The sequence below is a fragment of the Parus major genome, chromosome 2, assembly GCF_001522545.3.
Source record: "Parus major isolate Abel chromosome 2, Parus_major1.1, whole genome shotgun sequence".
Lineage (NCBI taxonomy): Eukaryota > Metazoa > Chordata > Aves > Passeriformes > Paridae > Parus > Parus major.
The window spans coordinates 12,881,580-12,903,270 of NC_031769.1; the positions used below are offsets into that span (position 1 = coordinate 12,881,580).

A 21,691-nucleotide genomic window follows, 5' to 3' on the forward strand; every position below is an offset into this window, starting at 1 on the left:
ACAAATGGTCTCACTTAGGTATCTAGTGAGATTATCAAAATAGAGAAAATTATCCTGTGTATTTCAAGTAATTTAGGAAAAAAGAAAACAACACATACATAAACCAACCCACCCCAACATGGTCAGAGTGAAGAGAGTTAAATGCAAATTGAGCTTAAATTAAATTAGGAAGTCTCAGTGACATCAATATGATTCCATCCCTCCTCCCCTTCCACACACTCACATTCTCACACACACCCCTCAGTAAAGCCAATTAGGTAGGAACCAGGCCTTCCTTCCCACCACATCAGTAAGGCAATGGTGCTATTAGTTCCAGCAAATACTCTACTCATAGACTGTACTAGCCAAACAATTAAGTCACTCCGTAATTTACAAGTACCCAGAAGCAACTTTGCATATGCACTAGTTTTTTCAAAGCACAATGGAAAGTTGGCACATACTGCATTTACAAGAGCTGCAATCTGGTTTAAACATGAGTTTATTTTAAAAATCTTCAGCTCTCATCTGTAGGCTACTCCAGAACCCAGTGAATTATATAGTTAATATAGTTACTTCCTTCTTTAGGACACCTTAACCACCACTCAGTAGTTTGCTGAAATTGTGAAAAGAACTGAACCATCAATCTTCACCACAGGTAATTATCCACAGGTGTACAGGATCAGAAATGTGAAGTATTCAGGACAAACTTTTAAATTTTGATATACAGACCTCCAATGAATCAAATATTCTGCAGATTACAGAAAATTTAAGTAAATAGCAGCCGTATAACAGAGAGCTTTTTACAGGTACTTACAATTCACTTAGCATCATGTCATGAGCTTAGGTGTGCTTTTTTCCCTTTGTCTTCTTTCAGATACTCATGGATTTTAAAGCATCTCAACCAGATTTTTAAAGGAAATCAGACACTACACAGGTTAAACAACATGGTTCTATTAAAAACTATCTTTAACCATGGCACTCAGTGACAGCAATACAATACTTTTTTCCACAAAGCAACTAATATAAAAATATGCCATAAAATCATCTGTAGACTAGTATGCTAGTACATACATATAATCATAACATTCTTTTATAAACTCTTTCCTGAGATACCTTGGGTTGTTTGATTTTCTTGTATTACTGGATGCATTATCTTTATGATTCATCTAAAACAATTGCAAAATATTTTGAATGTGCAGGACACTCAATAACATGTAGAAAGTAGTATGTAAATATATGGCAAAGAAACAGCTCTTAGAAATTATGCACTTTTTTACTTCGTTATATTTTTTAACATTTGGCTCCTTGGGAGACAGAAAGATGGTGCATGAAAAACCTGAAATTAGAGCTATGAACTGACAAAAAGCAGGAAAGCATTCAGGAATGTTAGGAGTTGGAATATATTATAAATGACACAAAGAGAAAGCCATAAGTCATGTTGGCTATGTATTGTCTTACAAAGCAACTGGACATATCTTAGTTCACAGTATAATAAATATTTTTACTAATCTGTTTTGGAAGAACAAATGTCTTTTAGGGTTTCAAGCTCCTGTATAAGTTTCTTGTTCTGAACTTCTAGCACTGCAACACGACTCTCCAGACATTTTATGTATTCTTTCTTCCGACGTCGACATTCTTTAGCAGCTTCCCTGCAAAAAGCAGAAGTAAAAAGTGCAAACAAAAAAGCCATTTGCATGCCATTAGAAAGCTCAGCAGAGTATGGAGACTATGACAGAATTCCAAATTTTGGAATATCTCCCAAATCAGTCTGAAAACACTAAGCAAAACTGGGTTCCACAAGGGCCTCAAGTGTCTCTTTCTCAAGTTCATATGGCAATCTGTAGAATTGCTTCCTCTCATGCCTTGATTAAAGTTCATAATAAAGGAGGTCCAAATGAAAGACAGTTATTCTGCTTTATGACAATAAAGATCTTTGAGGGCCTTGAGTTCCTCAATGAGAGTCTTGTTTTGGTTTTCAAGCACAGCCACACGATTTTCAAGACATTTGACATATTCTTTCTTCTTTCTGCGACATTCTCTGGCAGCTTCCCTGGAACCAATACAAGGCAAATGACTACAGGAACAGCCACAATATGGCAAAGACTGGATAAATGCAATTACCTGCAATCCCTGTGGTTCCACAATAACAACAACCACCACCACCACCAGCTGGATTGCACAAACAGAACATCGGATAACAGCCAAAAGCAGTAACATAAGTTAAAATATAATCCAAAACATCTAGAACTTGAAACGCATCCAGCATCACCAAATACAAAGATGGAACCAATACACAGAAGAACTGAGAAAAACAGGGAGTAAATTATAATGTATTGACTTGAATTGTACTAAACATTAGGATGGAAAGCAGCATTTCTTCTTCCAGTCACATTCTACTTCGTGTGTTTATCAGGAGCATTGTCTTCTGCCATCAAAATCTTAAAACCAAACCCAGAGAATATACTTTCAGAAAACACAAACATAACCCTACTCTCTTCAGATAAAAAACTAGATACCAAGCTTACATGAAGATAAAAATTTACAGCATGTTGTAACAATGTACAGTACAATTTAAGCCCAAACAAATACAATTTATTAGCATTTCAGAACTGGCTGCCTAAGCACATGTCAGCCACATAAGCCTGTGCTGGCAAATGACAGCCTGAAGCCACTCTTGTAGTTCTGCTATAAGTCTCTTATTTTGGAGTTAAACACTTTGGCTAGTGTGTTCAGAAGTTTAGTGTGACTAAACAAGCATTCAATTCCAGAGGAAATATTAGAAGTTTTGGGAGTCCTCCTTTACCACCTTGGAACATGATAAACTATCAAATTGTGAATTCCAGCAAATTATGAGCTATAGCATAAGCACTAGTTTTAAAACTGAAGAGAGAAGAAACAAAAGAGGCACAACAATGCAGTGATCCTCGTAAGTGATTTAAAATAAAGGACAGGCATGAGAGCAAAGCAATACTAATAATTCAATCATAAGACAAGTGGTTAAGCAGTGGATTAGAGATCTGCAGAGCAAACTACTTCTACTATTAATCTGCCAATGACAGAGGTGGCTACACATTTAAAAAAGACAGACTCCCCTAAGAATAGCAAGAAGAATGCACAGAGAAAGACTGACATTTACAACAGTCAGTCAAGTCCATGACAACTAATTAAAAAATGCACAATATGACTCACAAAATGACCGGGCACTGCAAAGTATCTCATCCCAGCAGCCAAGTATTTAAGAAAGTCTATAATTATCATTCCATCTTTGAATAAGTCCTCTTCACAGCATCATTAATGGACAGCTGCTAATGAGATCCTCAGCTATTTTCCTAACCAATTCATTGCTGGGATATTTTAAAATTAAAAAATCCCTACTGATGACCCTACTGGTCATTTTACTGTCAGTAGTGGGAGAGGACAGGAAGTAAAATTCAACAAAAAGTATAACTCTAGGTCATCACAAAAATTACCTGATACTGATTTCTGAATCGCCTAATATTTTCTAATTAAAAATCCATGGATATAAGGTCAACTCTAATCTTCCAGAGTTAACAGCCAATACTCTATTCTAGAGGACATGGGATGACAGACAATTTCCTGCCTTCCCTTCATCAATTACAGGCAGTGCTCATGACCTTAGGAAGAAAACTTCACTCTAATGTTCATGGGGGGGTGGTTTGCAACACTGACTATGAATTATTATATAGTCTTACCTATTTTTCAAAAGTCTCAGCTCTCTCTTGCGTGTTGCCTCTTCCGCCATTTGCTGAGGGCTATGCAAAGTCCCTGGTGAGGCTGCCATAACCACTCCCTGAGGCAAGGTAGTAGTAGGAGTTCGAATCTGGTAAGCTGGCATGTCTCCAGTGGCAGCTGTATAAAAGAAACATATTTTAAAATGGATGGCAAAAAAAGAGGTATATCTGAAAATAACAGATTTCTGAGAATGATTTATCCAGGATCACAGATATGTAAATTATTTCACAGGTCTGTAATGACACAACTATATTTTAAATCTTAATTAAGTTTATTTCCAGACTGTAAAGTATCTGAATTGCTCTAGCATATGACCCCACTAGCCAGCCAGACTGAAAGCTTCCACATGACTCTCTTCAGGTAACATGGGGAAAGCAGTTTGAGAAACATTTCCAGCAGTCACACTTATTTCCTGTTTGCACAATCCCAAAAAAGAGGGTCCATGCTGTTGCAGCCACCGAGGGTTACATGCTACCCTCAGTAGCATGTAACCTGTACAGGACTTAATTTGCTTCAGAAGACAACTCTTTCCTTCTTCCTTGTGATAGCAGCAGTACCAGCTTACAGCCTCTCCTCCTCTCACAATACCCATTTGGCAACTCTTGGATAAGGAGTGAGAGCTGCTGTAGCTGCAATATAAAAGGCTCAGGATGTACATGCATTTGTTCCCTGGGCAAGAGGAACACACATGGGATGCTGCAACATTAGCAAGCAACAGAAGACAGTGGCTGTTACACAGGAAGGGGTGTAGCTACACAGTAAATCAGAGAGCAAAAGTTCAGATCCAGCTCCTGAGCTTAGCAGTTTTGTGCTCTCCCCAAGCTAAATGCTGATCTGATGTGACTTGAAACCAACACCTTTCTGGCAGTCTCACGTCATTTCTTTGTTTCAGACGTACTCATCCCCTATGTGATATACCTCAGCTTAAAAACACTGGGGAAATCCAAAGTACTTGTGTCTTGTCTGACAGAAAACAAAAGCAAACAAAAAATATATTCCTCTTTACATTATAAGCAAGTATTTACCTATTCCTTTCCATAAATAATATGTATTATGATAGAACAAAACTTCAAATTTTGTCATTAAAGCTAAAAGTATATAGCTAAAGTATACAGGTGATGTTTCAGAGGCTATTTTGTTACACTTAGTTTATACTTTAATTCTTTAAAGCATTATACAAATAATGGAAAAACATGTCTCACAGTTTAACCCCAGCCTGCAACTAAGCATCACACAGTCACTTGTTCACTCCACCCACACAGCTCCCAATGTAGGATGAGGTAAGAATTCACAGGCTGAGATGGGAACAGTTTAATGAAAATAAAATAAAATAATAAATGTAATGAAAAGGAAAATAACAAAAAGAAAGATAAATAAAACCAAGAAAAATAACTGACAACAGTCAACATCTCTCTCCACCTAAAACCAAAACACAGCACTAATAATATACCAGCTAATAGGAAGAAAATTAACTCTATTCCAACTGACACTAGGACAACCTGGAAAAATAAAATGTAGACAAAACCATCTTGGGCAGGCTGACAGGTTGAGCTGTTAAGAAACATCAGTTAACTACAGGGGGGAGAAAATTAAACAATAAAAATATACTATTGTTCTTACTATATTAATGCAAGTGCTTCATTAATTCAAAACAAAGAAATAGAATCAAGTTGTGTTTAGACTACAATTCCACAGCCATGTCCTGAAATCATTATCAGCTTAAATCCCATGCACCTCCCCCTGCCTCAGTCCTGTGGGTAAAAGTGTTTGTGGAATTACAAGATGAACTGGACCAGTGAACTGACCTGGATAATCCCCCGGGGTTGGGGAGGGAGGGAGAAATCAGCCCAGAACAATCCTGTGAGCACTGACAGGCAGCTGCCATGAACACAGGGCTTGGTCATCTTGTACATCTACAGAGGAATTGCTTAACCCTTTAAGTCCTCCACATTTCTTAGCAGTCCCAATCACATCAATAGAATGATACCTCAGCTCACTAACTATATAAATAGAATTTTAGCAGCTCTTCAGGCTCACCTTTAAGCTGGCCACATTACATACATTTTACAGACTCCATGGTAAGAACTACCTTTTTCTATCTCATCACTAGGTATTAAAGAGATGTTATCTTTGTTTGCCTTATCTACAAAGAACTAGAAATCCAAGCAAAACCATTTTGTAGATCAGATCATGGGGAAAGCTCCATAGCCCAGATCACCTCAGATGGCAAGACCAACTGCTTTGCTGTTTGTGTCTGAATTATGTTCAGACGGCAGCAAACAGGACTTACTGCAGCTTTTATGCAGAAGACTCAATGTGATCATGTACCTCCAGCAAGACTAAACAAAATCCAGTCCCTATCTCAGCAGGGATCAGCAAACACCATTGGTAAGTATTCTAGTCTGAGCAGGTCCCAGTGGTGGCAGTCTCTGTCTGACTGTTGTCTTACTTATAAACCTGCCAGCATAGAAACACAGATAAATAACTATTCTGGTGGTACAGACCTTGCAAATCCATACACCACTGTTTAGAAACAAGAAAAAAGCAAATAGCACTGACAAAGTATCTTTTACCTGTGCAATAATACATGCTTAATGATCTACCATTGCAAAAAATATTTCAAAGACTGAAAAATGTTTTGTATATTATCTGAAGAAATTACAGCGTAACCGATTTCCCCAGAAAAAGACCTTTGGAAAGATGAAACAGGCTTTAAACAGAGTGGGACAGACTTACTTTATTTCAAAGTTATTTTAAGCCTAGCTATGTATCTATATTACAGTGAAGCATATCTTCCATTTCAGCATCTGAGACAAATGTCACACATACTTCATCCAGACTGATAAACTTCTGTGGCTGTTTCTAACAACACTTCACAAAGGTTTAATGTAATTCCTAAGGTACCAGAAGTAAAACTGAGAATATTAACAAAGCAACAAACCAGGAGTTGGTGCATTTCCCTAACACACTGCCCCAGGTAATTATTTTTCTTTTTTTGACTCCTTAAAATGCAAGGGAATAAAAAGTCACTGAAAACCTGAAGCTTTTAGTTGAGACTTACAAAAAGAAAATGAAGAAAGCCAAAAGACAGCTAGTGAAAAAAAAAAACCAAAAACCTTCGTTTTAAACAAAAAAGCAACCAACTAAAAGAAGTAACTTGCTGAACACTAGAGAGCATCCCTGCACCCTTTCAGTGACTACCCAGGAGAAAAAATGCCCGATGTATTTGGATGCCTATTCTCCCCCTCTATGAGTCATAACAGTGGGACTTGATTATCAAAGGGTTTTTAATTTCACCACTAAACTGGCTACACAACGCATGAATCATTATCCCTTTGAGCATTAAAAACATCGACCTGGAGAAGATATTTATCTTCGGATTAATGAAACGACGTGCTCCAGCACTGAGCAGCAGCACGTAGGAGCCGGCAGGGAAGTAGTTAATGTTACCAAGCTGCCGGAGGCAATTGACGAGGCAGAAAGGAACTGACTAAATTCGCAGCATGACTTGGAGCTGACGTCAATGTGTATCTTGTTTGGAGTTTAACTTTTCCAGTTCCCTACTGCAACACGATTCCAGGAAATCTAATGACGTCAGCCTTTTGAACTCAATTAGCCGAGGAACAGACCATTTTAACAGTGGAGGAGAAAACAAGCAGGCATTACAATACTTCAATTATTACCCTCAAATTTGTTTCCATTCAGTGTTTTTTTAATAATGGAAGCATAGGGTTGAATTGCACTGCTGAAACAATTTCTATACAGCTAGGCTTAAGCCCACGGCTATCAAATTTGTAGCGTCTACTGCTTAATAAAAAGGGCAGTTGTCATTTTTACAAAACAAAAAGCAATGATAAACACAGTAACATATGACTATCGCTACAATAAAGAAAAACGCAAAAGTAGAGTGGTGGATTGTTTTCAGCAAAATCCTGCATGAAATAATAAAGAACAGTTACTGAATCAATCTGTGCAAGAACTCATGCACTAACAGTGATTTATTTTTTTTTTTCCCCTCAAATGAAACTGTTAAAATTCCCCTGGAATACTACACTAAGTAGATAGAATTAGAAACTATCTGTATGCTGTTAGAGAGATGAAAGAATTACAGCAACAGGTTCAAAAGAAAATGTCAGAAATACTAACTAAACACTGCACAGATATACAAAAATACCATGTCAAAGGCTAACAAAATTTTTACCTGTTTCATCTCCTGTTACAGCCATGATCAACTTCTGCACACACGATTCTGCTGTTCCTCTACCAGAGCTCAGCATGAACTGTTCCAAACTACCAAGCATGTGCGGGATTACAAGCAAGAGCACTGACATCACAATGACCTCACTTGCTTACCACTGTCATTAACATGCTCCATCACTGGAACAGCTCACTAAAACTGCAGTCCAAAGAATTCCTTTTCCAGTAAACCTGCTTTTTTATTTCCTCTTCCATATTGCTATAATCCTAGCTTTGTTCTTTTCCCCTGAATTATTCATAAAGCTAAAGAAAGCACTCACCACAAAGCAGGCTGTTAAGAAAGACCTGGAAAATCCCAGCACTGACTGACAGAAATTAAAACGTGGCTCTAGCATTCATGAATGAATCCAAATGATAAAGTCATGATTGGATAGAAAATAAGGCAATTTAAAATAGACATGCAGTTGTTTTCACTGGAACAATTCCACTAAAAGGCAGAGAACTGTGTTGGACAGACATGCAAAGCAGGAAAGCTTAATAAGCTGTAACAAATAGGTAAATGAAAGGCTAGAGCTCCTTGTGTTGCAGGAAAACCCACAACCCACTCATTTAATTTCAGTTAAAAGCTTCAGAAACTCTTAAGGAACACTCCAACAAAGTAAGTCAACCTAATACCAGTGATTTCAGATTCTGTAACAAGCAGAACAGTAACTCTGGGTAAAGGCTACCTCTTCCCCCTTCCCTCATTTTTCAAAATATGTCCAAGAGATCTAGTTGACTTAGTTTTAAAATATAAATTAAAAAAAAAAAAGCAAAAAAAAAAAAGCAAAAAAAAAAAGCAACTCTGTAAGAGCTGTAAGAGAGTTACTCCTCCTTTGCATCAATGCAAATGAAATTAGTTTCAGACTAAGAGTCTGGTTTGTATGTAGGGCACAGCAAACTTCTAAGGTCTTTGTAATAAACAAATTCAGCCTGGTAATTTACAAACTGTGAAATTGTGCTAGATGGCAGCAGTGGAATCTTCAATGTTTGCACTGATATTCTGTGTTTTACATCCTGTGTTTACAGGAGTGTCCTGTGATTACTAGACCACTTCAGGATGATACGTACATAAGATCAGAACTAAAGCACAAGAAATTAAAGCCACAGATTTCAAATATCACTAACAATATAATGAAACCACACACAGATCCCAACAGAATGGTTTTTTTAAATAACTTTTCTACATTCACTTTGACTAACAGTCCAACACTTCCTTCTTCAGCTATCAAAAAAATCCTTAACCTTTAATGTACTAGGAAACTGCCCAAACACTAGAACTGCCTCTTATTTTGCCAACAAATGTAAACTTGTAGCAAATATAATGTCACTCAATTGGATCAACACATTTGGCACTTTTATCCTAACACTTTTCCACACCACAGGTTATCAGAAAATACTAAGCACAGGGTTTATTTATGTGATCTTATCCATTATTACATGAGATTCATTAAGAAATACTTTAGAAAAAAATATCAATACATATGCTATCTGAAAGATGCTGAAACAGTATATGAAACAGATCTTTTCTGTTTCCAGGTATTTGTTACATTCTTTCATTCTTCTGTGATTAAAATACATATATATATATATATATGCTGACTAATCATATAAAAATACATATAAAAGTGTTAAGATTACTAAGCAGAAAAAAATTTCTATTATAATATATGCTATCAGAATATTATGCGAACAGTCAACTACAAAGCATACATAAATGACAAATGTTTATAACCTGTATTCCAACAGACTTTATAGCACAGACAAGATGACCTGTTGTAAGGACATTTCAGGCACTTGAATATTCAACTTATTCCATTGCCTCACTCCATCATGATTAACTCATGTTTGCTGCCTACATACAGTTGTATTACTATAAACATCTTCAAATGCTTTCATACTATTTTTATACATTTCTTTTTTACTACATAGGTTTTGTTTTTTCTACAGATTTTCTAATATCAATAGCATGTAGAATAAGTTGAAGCCTTTTATCTTATCATCTCCAAGTTCATGCTCACTTACTGTTTGCTTTGTACTTTTCCCCGTTTATGTTATGCTGCATTTTTCTTCTGGTTTAACAGCTATGAGGCTCACTAAAGCAGTGGAAATTGAACCAAAGGAATAGAGAATTCCAGGAAATAAACTTCTCTAAGCATGGGCAGAGAACAAATCAATTAGTTAAAAATATGTAGATGCTTCCAGAAACATGATAAAAAAGGTATTCAGTAACTGCCTCTGAATCCATTTACAAAGTTTCCATCCCAGGCGAAACACTTAATGGGCAATTCCATCCTGTGGAGCCTTATTGCTGGGACTGAGTAGCCTGGCCAGAGAACAGTTCTGTAATGGAGAGTCTGTAAAGGAAAGTCAGTCAAATGGAATTCCCAAGGATAGAAATGATGCCAGATAAAATCCTCAAATGCTGTGCTTCTTCACAGACTTGGGAAGTTTTAGGAAGCAGTTGAGGAGTTATTCTTTCTGCCCCTGATGCCAAAGCTCTGAATAATCAAAGCAATACCTATAAAATACTACAGTCAACCTGGAGAGATGGAGGCGGCCTCTGATTGAAGGGATGTGTAGGCACACACAGAGAAAACGCATTAGACTCATACTCAGAAAAACATGCAGTACTAGAGTGGGAAATTGGTTTGGGGGACAGCCAAATTTGGGTCTTAAGGTTTTGTTAAGAATGTATTCATAATGACATTTAGGGAATTTGTAACAATACTCTAAACAATAAAAACTATCATTTGGCAAAGGTGTTTTCATTTTACAGTCTTAAAGCACTTGAAATGCTTCTGGGAAGTCTTGGGATGATAATGCATTTCAGCATTTATTTGATGACCCTCATCCACTCCATGAACACATATCTAAATCCTTTCTAGCATTTCTCATGGCTTATTTCATATAGCTGTTTTGGGTAAAGAAAGTATCCATACAGCCTTCCCTCCATACTTCTCTGTGTCAATAAAATAATTTCTTTTTATATTCTGTATATCCTCCACAGCTATTAATTTAGTGTCTCCATAGAGAAATCTCTCTCCCATTTTCAAAGGTTTTCATCACATCATGTGTGCACTTTGTAGGACCAACAGTGTTCCTCTGCGAGAAAACTAGCTTCAGTAAAAGATCTGCCTTCTAGTAACTGCAAGAGCTGTAAGTTGCAAGGAAATTCTGCCCTAAACATATCCCAAAATCTTCAGTATTTGTGTTGTATTAACATTAGCTGCTGAAAAAAACAAATTACTTTAATATATTAAATGATGTGCACCTTCACACCTGAAGTGAGATGCTTCTCACTTCAATCTGTAAGAGTATCTTTATTCCAATTAAACTTGGCTCAAAATCTGGACAAGAGAATCCAAATCAGAAAAGTGATGTTATACTGCTATTTCATTCTTTTTCACCAAACATAGTAGCTGTCTTACTAAGCAGAGAACATGAATCCCTCCCTAAGCCTCTTTCATCTTGCTATGAGTATTTTTATTAATAATGCAATACTATTACAAATAGTGCAATACTACAAACAAAATAAGAAATCTTTTAAGAAAAATTGTTTAATATGAAAAAACCAAAAATGGAGTAGACAAATAAAATATACCTTGAACAACAACTTGGCTTCCAGGAACAAAAAACTGTTGTGTGCCATCAGATGACTGTGCTGCATATTGCACAATGGTAGCGCCTGGCTGAGGAGCTCCTGAATTTGCCAGAGTCTGAATTGTACCACCTTGAGATATGGTAACTAAATAGAAAAAAAAAAAGAAAAAAAGAAAAAAATAGTTAGGCAATAGAAACACGTAACACATTCTAAAAAATATGAAATAAACATTGTCTTACAGGACTGCTAGTCCTCTCCTTGCTTAAGGATCAATTGTATGATAAAACCTAGGTAATAATAATACTGACTTCCACAAATATAAAGCCTGTTGTGTAGTATATGCCATGCATATAACAGATAAAAAGCAGGGTTCAACACATTTTACCTCTGTTTCCAGAAATATTAACTCTACTAAAATAGTTTAAAGATCGGGGGAAAAAAATAATAGCTCCTTGCCATATAAAAGTGTTGTTTAAAATATTAATACAGAAGTTATTTTTTTTTAAAATATTTTAAAAAGCTGTTTATTGACTTTCACAAAACAAAAATCAGGACACCAAGACAAAGGAAGACAAAGTTGGCTCACAGTAACAACCCTTTCCTTAGTGTAAGAAGAATTTTAGCACATTTAACCAGGTTGTACACAGCTGTATGGAGTCCAATCCTCACATAAAAAGAGAAACAGAACAAAATGGGGTTCTTCCTTCAAAGTAGTAGCAATATGAAAAAAACAAATATACTTTCCCCATTAAAAAAATCATACGGGATTCTTGCTATAATCAAGTATTTATAAAAATGCAATTCCCTAGAGACGTTATTAATTGTATATTCCTTTTGAAGTTAGCATTGCCTTTGTTAAACACAGAAATACCTTCAGTCGTAGAATGGCTCGAGTTGGAAGGAACCTTCAAGATTATGTACCTCTAATTCCCCTGCCATGGGCAGAGGCACCTTCCACTAGATCAAGTTGCTCAGAGCTTCCCCACCCAACCTTGCCTTGAACACTTCCTGGGATGGGGCATCCACAGCTTTTCTGGGCAACCTGCTTCAGTGCCTTGCCACCCTCAAAGTGAAGATTTCATCCTAATATCTAAACTAAGATACATCTATCCTCCCTAAAGCTGCTGCTCCTCATCCTATCATTATGCTCCCTGATAAGGAGCATATCTTTATCTCCCTATCTTTTCTGTAGGCCCCCTGGAAGTACTGGAGGGCTACTGCAAGGTCTCTCAAGAGCCTTCTTTTTTCCAGGCTAATTAATCCCAAACCTGTCAATCTGTCTTCATAGGAAAGGCCTCCAGCCTCTGATAATCATCATGGCCCCCCTCTGGATCTTTTCAAGGATGTCCATGTCTGTCTTGTGCTGGAAACTCAAGACCTGGATGCTGGAAACTCAAGACCTGGATGCAGCACTCCAGGTGGGGTCTCACCAGAGCAGAGGGGCAGAATCCCACCCCTCGATCTGCTGCCGACACTGCTCTAGATGCAGCCTAAGATCTGGCTGGCTTTCTGGGCTGCAAGCACACATTGCCAGCTCATACAGTGTTTCAGCTACCAGCACATCCAAATCTTCTCAGTCCACTCATTGCTCAGCCTGTATCCACGTTTAGGATTGCCACAACCCATACACAGGACCTTGCACTTGGTCTTATCATGAAATTTGCATGGGTCCACCTCTCTACTCTGTCAGACTCCCTTTGGATGGGATCCCTTCTCTCTATTGAGCTTTGAGTATCAACTGTGTCATTAAGCCTGGTGTCACCTGCAAACTTTCTGAAGGCGCATTCAACCCCACCTTCAACATCTCCAGTAAATACTGGTCCCAAACCAGATCTCTGAAGGACACTACTCATCACTGGCCTCCACCAGGAGCTCTTTGAGCCAATTCCTTATCTATCAAGTGATTCACCAGCCCAATCCATATATCCTATGTTAATTAAAACAATCTTGAAACTTTTAGCTGAGAGCCCCATTTCCAAGAAGTAAAAACTCCTTTCTCCCCCAAAAGATATTTAAACAATGAACTATGAGTGTACTTAAAGTGATCTGAGATTACAAAAGTCAGACATAAAAAAAGATTCAGGCTTGCCAACTCCTCTGAATTCATTGTCAGATTACAGTATTTGATGCCATTCTTGAAGATTCAGCTCTGCTTATCTCAATACAGGATTTGTTAGATACCTATGTGAATTTTAGAGATTGCTGATTTCTAATGTTCTGTTTTGACAAAAGTAGGTTATCTCAAAAGTTCAATTTCAGATATAAACACTTGAAAGAAACTGAGGCTGCCAAATCCTTATAGCTGAATTAGCTTCTTTTGGGGAAAACATGGAATTTCTCTCATGCTAATTAAGTTCAGAGCCTTATCTGCAATACTGAAACAGGGTTCAGCATGGACCTCCAGTCCTGCCTTTGGAACAAAGAAACAGGAATTAGTTGGGTGCTGCACATAGGCTCCATAAGGCATTGAGAAGGGGAAGAGTGTGGCAGGGTGTAGACTGCAAGATGTTTCAGTCTAGCCTCCAAAGCACAAAGTGCCCATTTTAGGGCAGGACAAAAGAGAGAGAAGAAGAAAAGTAAAGCATTGTATCCTCTACTCTTCACAAAGTCCAGGACAAGAGTAACAAGGTTTGTCAACTCTACCTCCCAGAGAAGCTACAAAGAGCCAAATTCTGCCTCTCAGAGTTAGCACCAGGAATGGTAGATCTACAACATCACAGAACCACACCACATAAACCCCAGTCAGTTTGGCTTCCTAAGAAGTAAAATATCAGCACAAACTGATAAAAAGCTCTTGGCTCCACAGTGAACCTGGGTAAACAATTATGTCACAGCTGCCCTGCAATTATTCATTCAGATTCCAATCCAGTGCTTTATAAACAAAAGTGAATTAACTCCAGTAACTGCTTCCCTTACAGGAGTGATTCCTGCCATATTCCCAGAACAATTCTCTGCCCATCCCCTGATTCACCGTCCTGATCTTAAGCACTGCACACACTTTGTTGTGCTGGAGCTCTGCTGAAATCTGGGTCTTTTATGATGAATACAGGACTTTCCTGGACAGTCCCTGTAGCTGAATGTCATGTAAGTGGATGGATGCAAGTGGCATCTTCTCTTCCAGCTAGAAGACAGTACTAATACCACTCTCTGAGTATGATCATCAGCTCTAATCCAGAAAAAAAAAACCAAAACCAGGTCTTTTTCCCTTCCAAAACTGGATATGGAACTAAAGTTAGTCTATCCCAAAAGATTTCTTAATTCTCCAATTGTTAAAAGTCTGTTCTAAGACAGCAATTAACCCAAAAAATAGTGAAAGATCTAATAATTTTCATTCCCCCTGCATTTTTTTCATGCAGATCATCATGATATGCACAAGGAAGCAGAGGGATGGGAAAGCTGATTCACACACTCCAACTGAATGAACAACTCTTGCACATTAGACCACTAACACAGGTGAGGAACTAATAATTTTGTTCAGTATTAAATTAAACCAACATGACAGAACTACAGCCAACAGAGTAGGTGTGTAGTCAGATGAGAATACAAGGCTCCTACACAAGACAGCACCTTGTGCAAAACTACCCATTTCCCTGACAGAAAAATCACACATATGTTGATGGAGGTAGCTGGCAAAGACATTTTATCTGGTCATGTCAGTCTGTCTGCTTCCATAAGCCAAGAAGTTCCAAGGAAAAAGATATTTGGAAACCATGGCAACATACCATTTTGGCTGGTGAAAAGAAAGTAGAGAACAGCCATCAATGCTGCTAATAGACAAAAATACATTTGTTTTCCAGAAAAATTTACTTATCAAGTTCTTCCATAAAGAGTCATCCCAGACATCCAGACACACAGTCAAAATAATCTTCTCAACTAAACTGCCTTTCCTTTGCAGGAAAGAGAGAGAAAAGTAAAGAAAAAAAGGAACCAGCAAATGTAGTAACAAACACTTCTTTTAAACCAGGGCATAGTACAGATGGCCACAGTGATACCACAAGGCCAGTTCTTCCATGAACACTGGACAAGGTTAATGCATAAACTACTGGGTGTGGTCACAGGAGAACCTGGGCAGCCCATTCTGGCCAGGGAGAGAAGGGTCCTCAGGCACAGGCAGAAGCACAGAGCAACTGACAGGAGGCGTAAAGATGAAGGAGGTACAAGGAGTGACCCTCCGCATCATACACAGTCTCAAAGCAACACTGGAGTAGCTACATTGCTCACCCAGTGCTCCTGGTTTTAGCTAACAGCAGTTCCTGAGGATCACAGGCAACCAACAGGATGGCTCAGAAATGCTTCAGAACTGTGCTTCATACATGTAAAGACTAGGGGTCAACAGCCAAGCTCTCTTCAGTAAGTTCTGAATTAAGACCCCCTCTATTACAAGGAAATTACCATCCTTGCTGCCATCTGGCCTAACCAGAATTAAAATACGCAGATTTTGCTGAGGCAAAAAATATTTTAACTTATGAAAATGAACTTAAAAAAAAATCAAATTAATCAACTAATAAATTCAGCAAGAAAAACTACTTCCAAGAAGAAAAAGCTCTCAAGACAAAGTTTTTGAGCCAAAACCAACAGAGTCCCTGAAGGCTGACATTGCGTTTTGAAGCAATGCCCCATTATGATGAGAACGTTAATTATACAGCACACATTTTAGGCTACAACTATAACTTAAAGAAAAAGCAGCAAAGAACAGAAATCTTCCAAGCTTGGCTTATAGCCAAGATTAAATTAAGACACATGAGATTTAATTAATTTTTTGTGGACTGTTCTCATATTGTCAATGATATTCTCTGTTCCTTGGTTTTCAGAAGTAAATGTCTGATTGAATAAGAAAGCAAAACCCCTTAATTTTTTTATTCACTTAAACACTTCCCTGTCATGATTGTTTATAGGTGTTTCAAATGAAAATATATTCCCCTAAGAATTATCCTGCAAGACACTGCAGTCAAAGTACATCTCTGGCTTCCCAGAGGAAGCTACGATTAAACCTAAGCTCTAAAATTTCTTAGAAATCCTACAGGTTTACAGACTCACTAGGTAATACACAGGCATTCTAACACTTAAAACCTTGAAATGGCAAGCATATATATTCTTAATTAAACCTAAGCAAAATTTAAAAAAAATTCAAAAATTGAAGAAAAACATGTATTTTTTTCTTAGAATACAAGAATACATGAACACATGCCAGACTCTGTACTGGACAGCTGTAATTTAGGATGACCATATTCTTTTCCACAGAAAAGAACACCTCAGATGCTGGACATCACACAGCAAACATTTATTTATGTCTATAGCTTACAGAAAGGGTAAGAAAAGCAGCCTAGGGGCACAAGCAAAATTACTTTCTATGCTGAAAGGATAAATACCAGGGGCAAATTCTGTCTTCTTACCATTAATAATTAGTTTAGTTGCATAAATTAAAAATAACTGAAGATTTCTAAGGGTGAATAGAACACAACTAGAGCCATTCTATCCTCTTTTATTTGCCACTGCAGTATTTTAATAAACTTCCTCTGCTTTCTCATTTCAGGAAAAAAACTCCACAACATTTCTTATGTAATCTTCCTGTCATTATATCAAAGGAAAAACACCTGCACTTTAGTGTGTCTGCTTATGAAAAGACATTAAAAACCCCTTCGAACTGTAGGAGTGAAGCTTTATAAAATACATCATTTTAAAAAGAGTTGCTATTAAAAAGTTATCCAAACTGATAACTGATTATTTGATTATGTCCAAAGAAGACACAGAATGCAAGTTACGCAACACTTCTACTATAAATGCAGGAATAAAAATATCCAAAAGCAAATCTGTAGAACAGAACTGTGAATGTAACTTTTAACTTGCATTTGGATGAGGTATCAAATGTTGGAAACTTAAAAACTAGTGACAAAAAGACACAGTCCTTTTAAGAAAGAAAATTGGAACTTAAGTTTTCAAAAGTATTTCAAAATACTCTACTTGCCATTTCATATAATTAATACCACTAATACATAGCAAATCACAAGAATTTGAAACTGCAATGATTTGTATTATAAACCATTTACATAAAAGTGTCAACATTTTTCATTTCAGCTGAGCCTCACCTCCACATTTTAATGCATAGAAGCTCTAGAAAGACTAAATATAGAAGCCAACAAATACAACAAGAAAGAGACTACAAGTCTATAATCCCCATGTTAGAAAAAATTAATAGTAATTACTTAGAAATACAGAATCTCTTATTCTTCTTCATCAAAATCAAACAACCCTACTGCATTATATAACTCCTAGAAACAAAACTGTGCTATGTATATTCTGCATTATCACAAAGTACTTTTCAAACATACGGTATTGCCCTGTGTTAGTATGATACAGGCTGGTTGGCATGGCCATTGCAGAAATACCAGAAGGAGTTCCTTCATCTTCTGACTTCTCTTCTTCTTCAATCTTCGATACTGCAGGAGCATCTGAAGAGAGCTCATTCAAAATTTTTCTAAAAAAAGAATGTAAGTAATTTTATGTACTTAAAAATCTATACCCATAAGAAAATGAAATAAATTACTTTTATCAGACAGTTCTGCTGTAATAAATAAGCTGCCTTTACATCTTATTTATACAGCTAAGGATTAAAAGTCCTTACCGGTATGAAGGCCTTCTTGAAAGTATTTCCCTACGTTTTTGAGAATCAATTATCACTTCTGAATGTGCAGCTTCATCTGCAATCGATGCTACCTGTAATGGCAAAGTTCCTGAAATTCATAACTCCATTAAAAAAAAAAGCAGCAGAGTAAAATATTTTTAAAAATTCCTTCCATGTTTACATATGGGAAGTTTGTTGACTTATTTATCACTAATCATGTGATTTTGGACTACTTTTTCCAATACAAATGGCAAATTCTGAGATTACCAGACATAGCCACTCAGAAAACATCTACCATTTGAAAAATGAAAAGTCAATATAATCCAGGTTACTTTTTTTGTGAATGATATTTTGAAAAACAAATAGAAATGGATTTCTTTAAATATAGAAATATACAATTTAATTAGCTCTTAAAAGTGATCTCAAACATCTAAAATACAGAATACTGTGCTAATATGCCTTAAGTAATAGTACAGAATATAACAGTTTCTTCACACCACACCAAAGCTATTTAAAAAAATAACTTTATTTAAATATACACATTTCTTAGACTTACTAACACATTCATAAATACAAAGACATTGCTTAGTGATGTTGTATGATTTTTGGAAATGCCTGAGAAGTCCACAGCACATCATCTTCTCAGACTTGTAGTATTTTCATATATTCTTCTTCTCTTAAAATTACCCCAGACAACATTAAGGCCTAGAGCTGAATCACACTTTTGACCAGCACCTATCTTACTACACAGAACTGAAAGTCCTTATTGAACAAGGAAAAGGCATTATTTTCTTGGATTCTTTTAACCACTCAGAACTTTTGCTGTATTGGGATTTTCAAATTTAAACAATGTGAAAACATTTTCACATGACGATAGACCAGACTGCAGTTTCAGATTAAGCACTTTGTTAAACTAACACTGAACAAACATCATATGAGAGACCGGAAGACTTCAGGTGTTTGAACCAGCCTCAGTGGAAGCTCAGGAAATACAAGGAAGAATTCTAGAATCAATCCATCTGCCAGACCTCAGTGTTTGGTACTAGAAATAAAACCTGCTGTCCTCAATAGAAAATGACTGTCTGGAAGGTTCTGGAAATTTATAGGCCTGGGTCAACACAACTCAAACCTGTAGAACTACACCTTGAAGGAACTGCTGCTTATTGCAGAACAAAATTGTTTCTTCACTTATTAATTTTATTACATTACACTTCTGTGTAAAAATATTTAATGTAGCCTCATTTTGCTGGGTAATATGCAACAAACGTTAGAACTCTGTGTCTGACACCTAGGGGATAAGAGTTACTTCTGCATGTGTACAGATGGATAACTCCAAACCAGACATCAGAACTGACTGCAGAGATACAGGTGCTTTAAGAAGTTTGTATTCCTCCTTTTGCAGGACAGATCAATGCTGAGCAGCAGAGAGAAATCCTGAAGGACATTTCCCTCTCAATATGCCTTCAGCAATCTACTTATAGATTGACCTTCAAGCTCTGGCATAGTCCTTCTAAAATAAGATAATATTGCACAGCCAAGAAAGAGCCTGGACATCCTAACTCAAAACAAAATTTTCATTCTGACAGGGCATGGAGGTTAATAAATTATCTATTTGTCCCAGAATAAATAGCTCAAAAACAAGACCTCAGTTGTCTTTAAATAGTCATATTCTCCTAACAGCTACCAACAGACGACCTAGTTCGTGGAGACGGCTGAAGAAGTTTGGAACAGTGATACTTTAGCAAAAAGGTAAGGAAATCACAAGCACTTTAATGTCTGTATTGGTTTTGTACAGCCTGGTTTTTAGTAGCAGAGGGGCCACAAAGGTGACTTCTCTAAGAAACTGCTAGAAGCTCCCATGATATCCATTAGAGCCAATCTATGATGGCTCTGCAGATGGATGTGCCACTGGCCAAGCCTGGGCCAATTAGAGATGGTTGTAATGCTTCTGTGTTAACATACCCAGGAAAAAATCAAAAACAAAGGTTGGGGGCACAGTTTCAATTCAAGCCAGGAAAGCGTAGGAGGTGAAAACATATTATGGAAACAACACAGAGACACCGAGGTCAGTGGAGAAGGAGGAAATGCTCCATGCGCTGGAGCCGAGATTCCTCTGCTGGCCATGATGAGGACCATGGTGAAGCAGCTGTGCCCCTGCAGCCCAGGGATCCACGATGGATGCAGAGATCCACCCACAGCCCGTGGGGGACGTGCTCAAGCCAGAGTGGATGGATGCCTGCAGGAAGCAGTAGTCCAGCGGGAGACCCAGAGAGAGACAGGTATTGGTTCCAAGTTGGAACAGCCTGTCCTTGGAGGATTGCACCCCGTAGAAGAATAATCCATGCCACAGCAGTTTTGGGAGCATGTTTTGCCCATGGGAGTGACTCACACTGCAGTAGTTTTGGGAGGATTGCTGCTCAAGAGATTGTAGCCATGCTGAAGAAGTTAATGGAGAACTGTCTCCTGTGGGAGGGACTGCTCAGTCTCACTGAGGAACAGCTTCTGTCCCCACGCAGCTGGGGAAAACCCTGGGTGATGAACTGACCAAAACCCCCACACTTTGTCTCCCTGCACTGTCAGTGGGAAGGAGGGAGAGGCTGGGGAAAAAAAGGTGTTTTTAAGGGCTTATTTTACTTCTCATTATCCTGCTCTGATTTTGTTAGTAATAAATTCACTTTATAGCTTCAAGTTGAGCCTCTTTTGCCCTTGGAGTGTTTTCTCACAGTCCGTATCTCAACTCACGAACCCTTTGTTAAACCTTCTCTCCACTGCCCAGCTGTAGCTGGGAAGGGTGAGTGAACAGCTTTGGTGGGTGCCTGGCATTTGGCAGTGTGGTGTCAAACCACCACAATATGGAAGAGGACATTCTCTGCAAGAAATTTCAAAAGCTTTAATTTTCATCACGACAAAGAGAGAAATGAAGACTTCAGATCACTCTACTGGTAAACAACCATGTCCATAATGTTAACAAGCAAACCATTTTTTCATGGACTTCAATCAGATTTCAACTTTACCTGTTTCAACTTCATCTGCATTTGAACAAATTTAACTTCAAACACAACTTCATATTAAGACTTTCCAAGACCTGATACACTACAGGGGGGGAGCAAGCAATAAGTCAAATTTATATCTTCCTACAATAAAACAACATTTAACAAAGCAATAAGGAATGCTATAAATGTATTTTTTCATCTAAAAAGCAACAGCATTATGAGAAAAACTTCTGAGCACCTTCCAGTTGAAAATGGCAGATGTGTGAGGGAGAGGTCATGCAAGGTTCAACACCAACCTCCAGCATACTTTTTTATTTCTTTTTTAAACTGATTTAATTCCCCAAGTTCCCCACTGTCTGGCAGAGGGAAGGCAGCAAGTTGAAGCCAAATGATCTGGAGGAAATGACAGATGGAAGGATAGTGTACTGAAATGGATCACAGAAGGGCTGAACACCCTGTGTAATGGAGTCTACTATAGCATCTTCAATCCCTTTCCTATCCAGA

At 37.6% G+C, this 21,691-nt stretch overlaps 1 protein-coding gene across 12 annotated transcripts in view; it reads right to left on the reverse strand.

Moving 5' to 3' along the window:
- Nucleotides 1-460: 460 nt before the first annotated feature.
- Nucleotides 461-21,691, reverse strand: part of CREM (cAMP responsive element modulator) — a 35,842-nt gene continuing 14,611 nt past the window's right edge. For 5 of the 12 annotated variants that reach the window (XM_015617929.3, XM_015617924.3, XM_033520495.1 and 2 more), the window contains 5 exons: nt 18,195-18,286; nt 17,902-18,047; nt 11,573-11,716; nt 3,693-3,849; nt 461-2,029 (listed from right to left, as the gene is read on the reverse strand). In XM_015617929.3, the coding sequence (XP_015473415.1) occupies nt 1,885-2,029; nt 3,693-3,849; nt 11,573-11,716; nt 17,902-18,047; nt 18,195-18,286 (684 nt within the window). In that variant the 3' untranslated portion in view covers nt 461-1,884. Of the gene's footprint in view, nt 2,030-2,282; nt 2,418-3,692; nt 3,850-7,933; nt 8,054-11,572; nt 11,717-17,901; nt 18,048-18,194; nt 18,287-21,691 lie in introns of those variants that run through there. The other 7 variants (XM_015617923.3, XM_015617928.3, XM_015617925.3 and 4 more) reach the window with 6 other exon arrangements.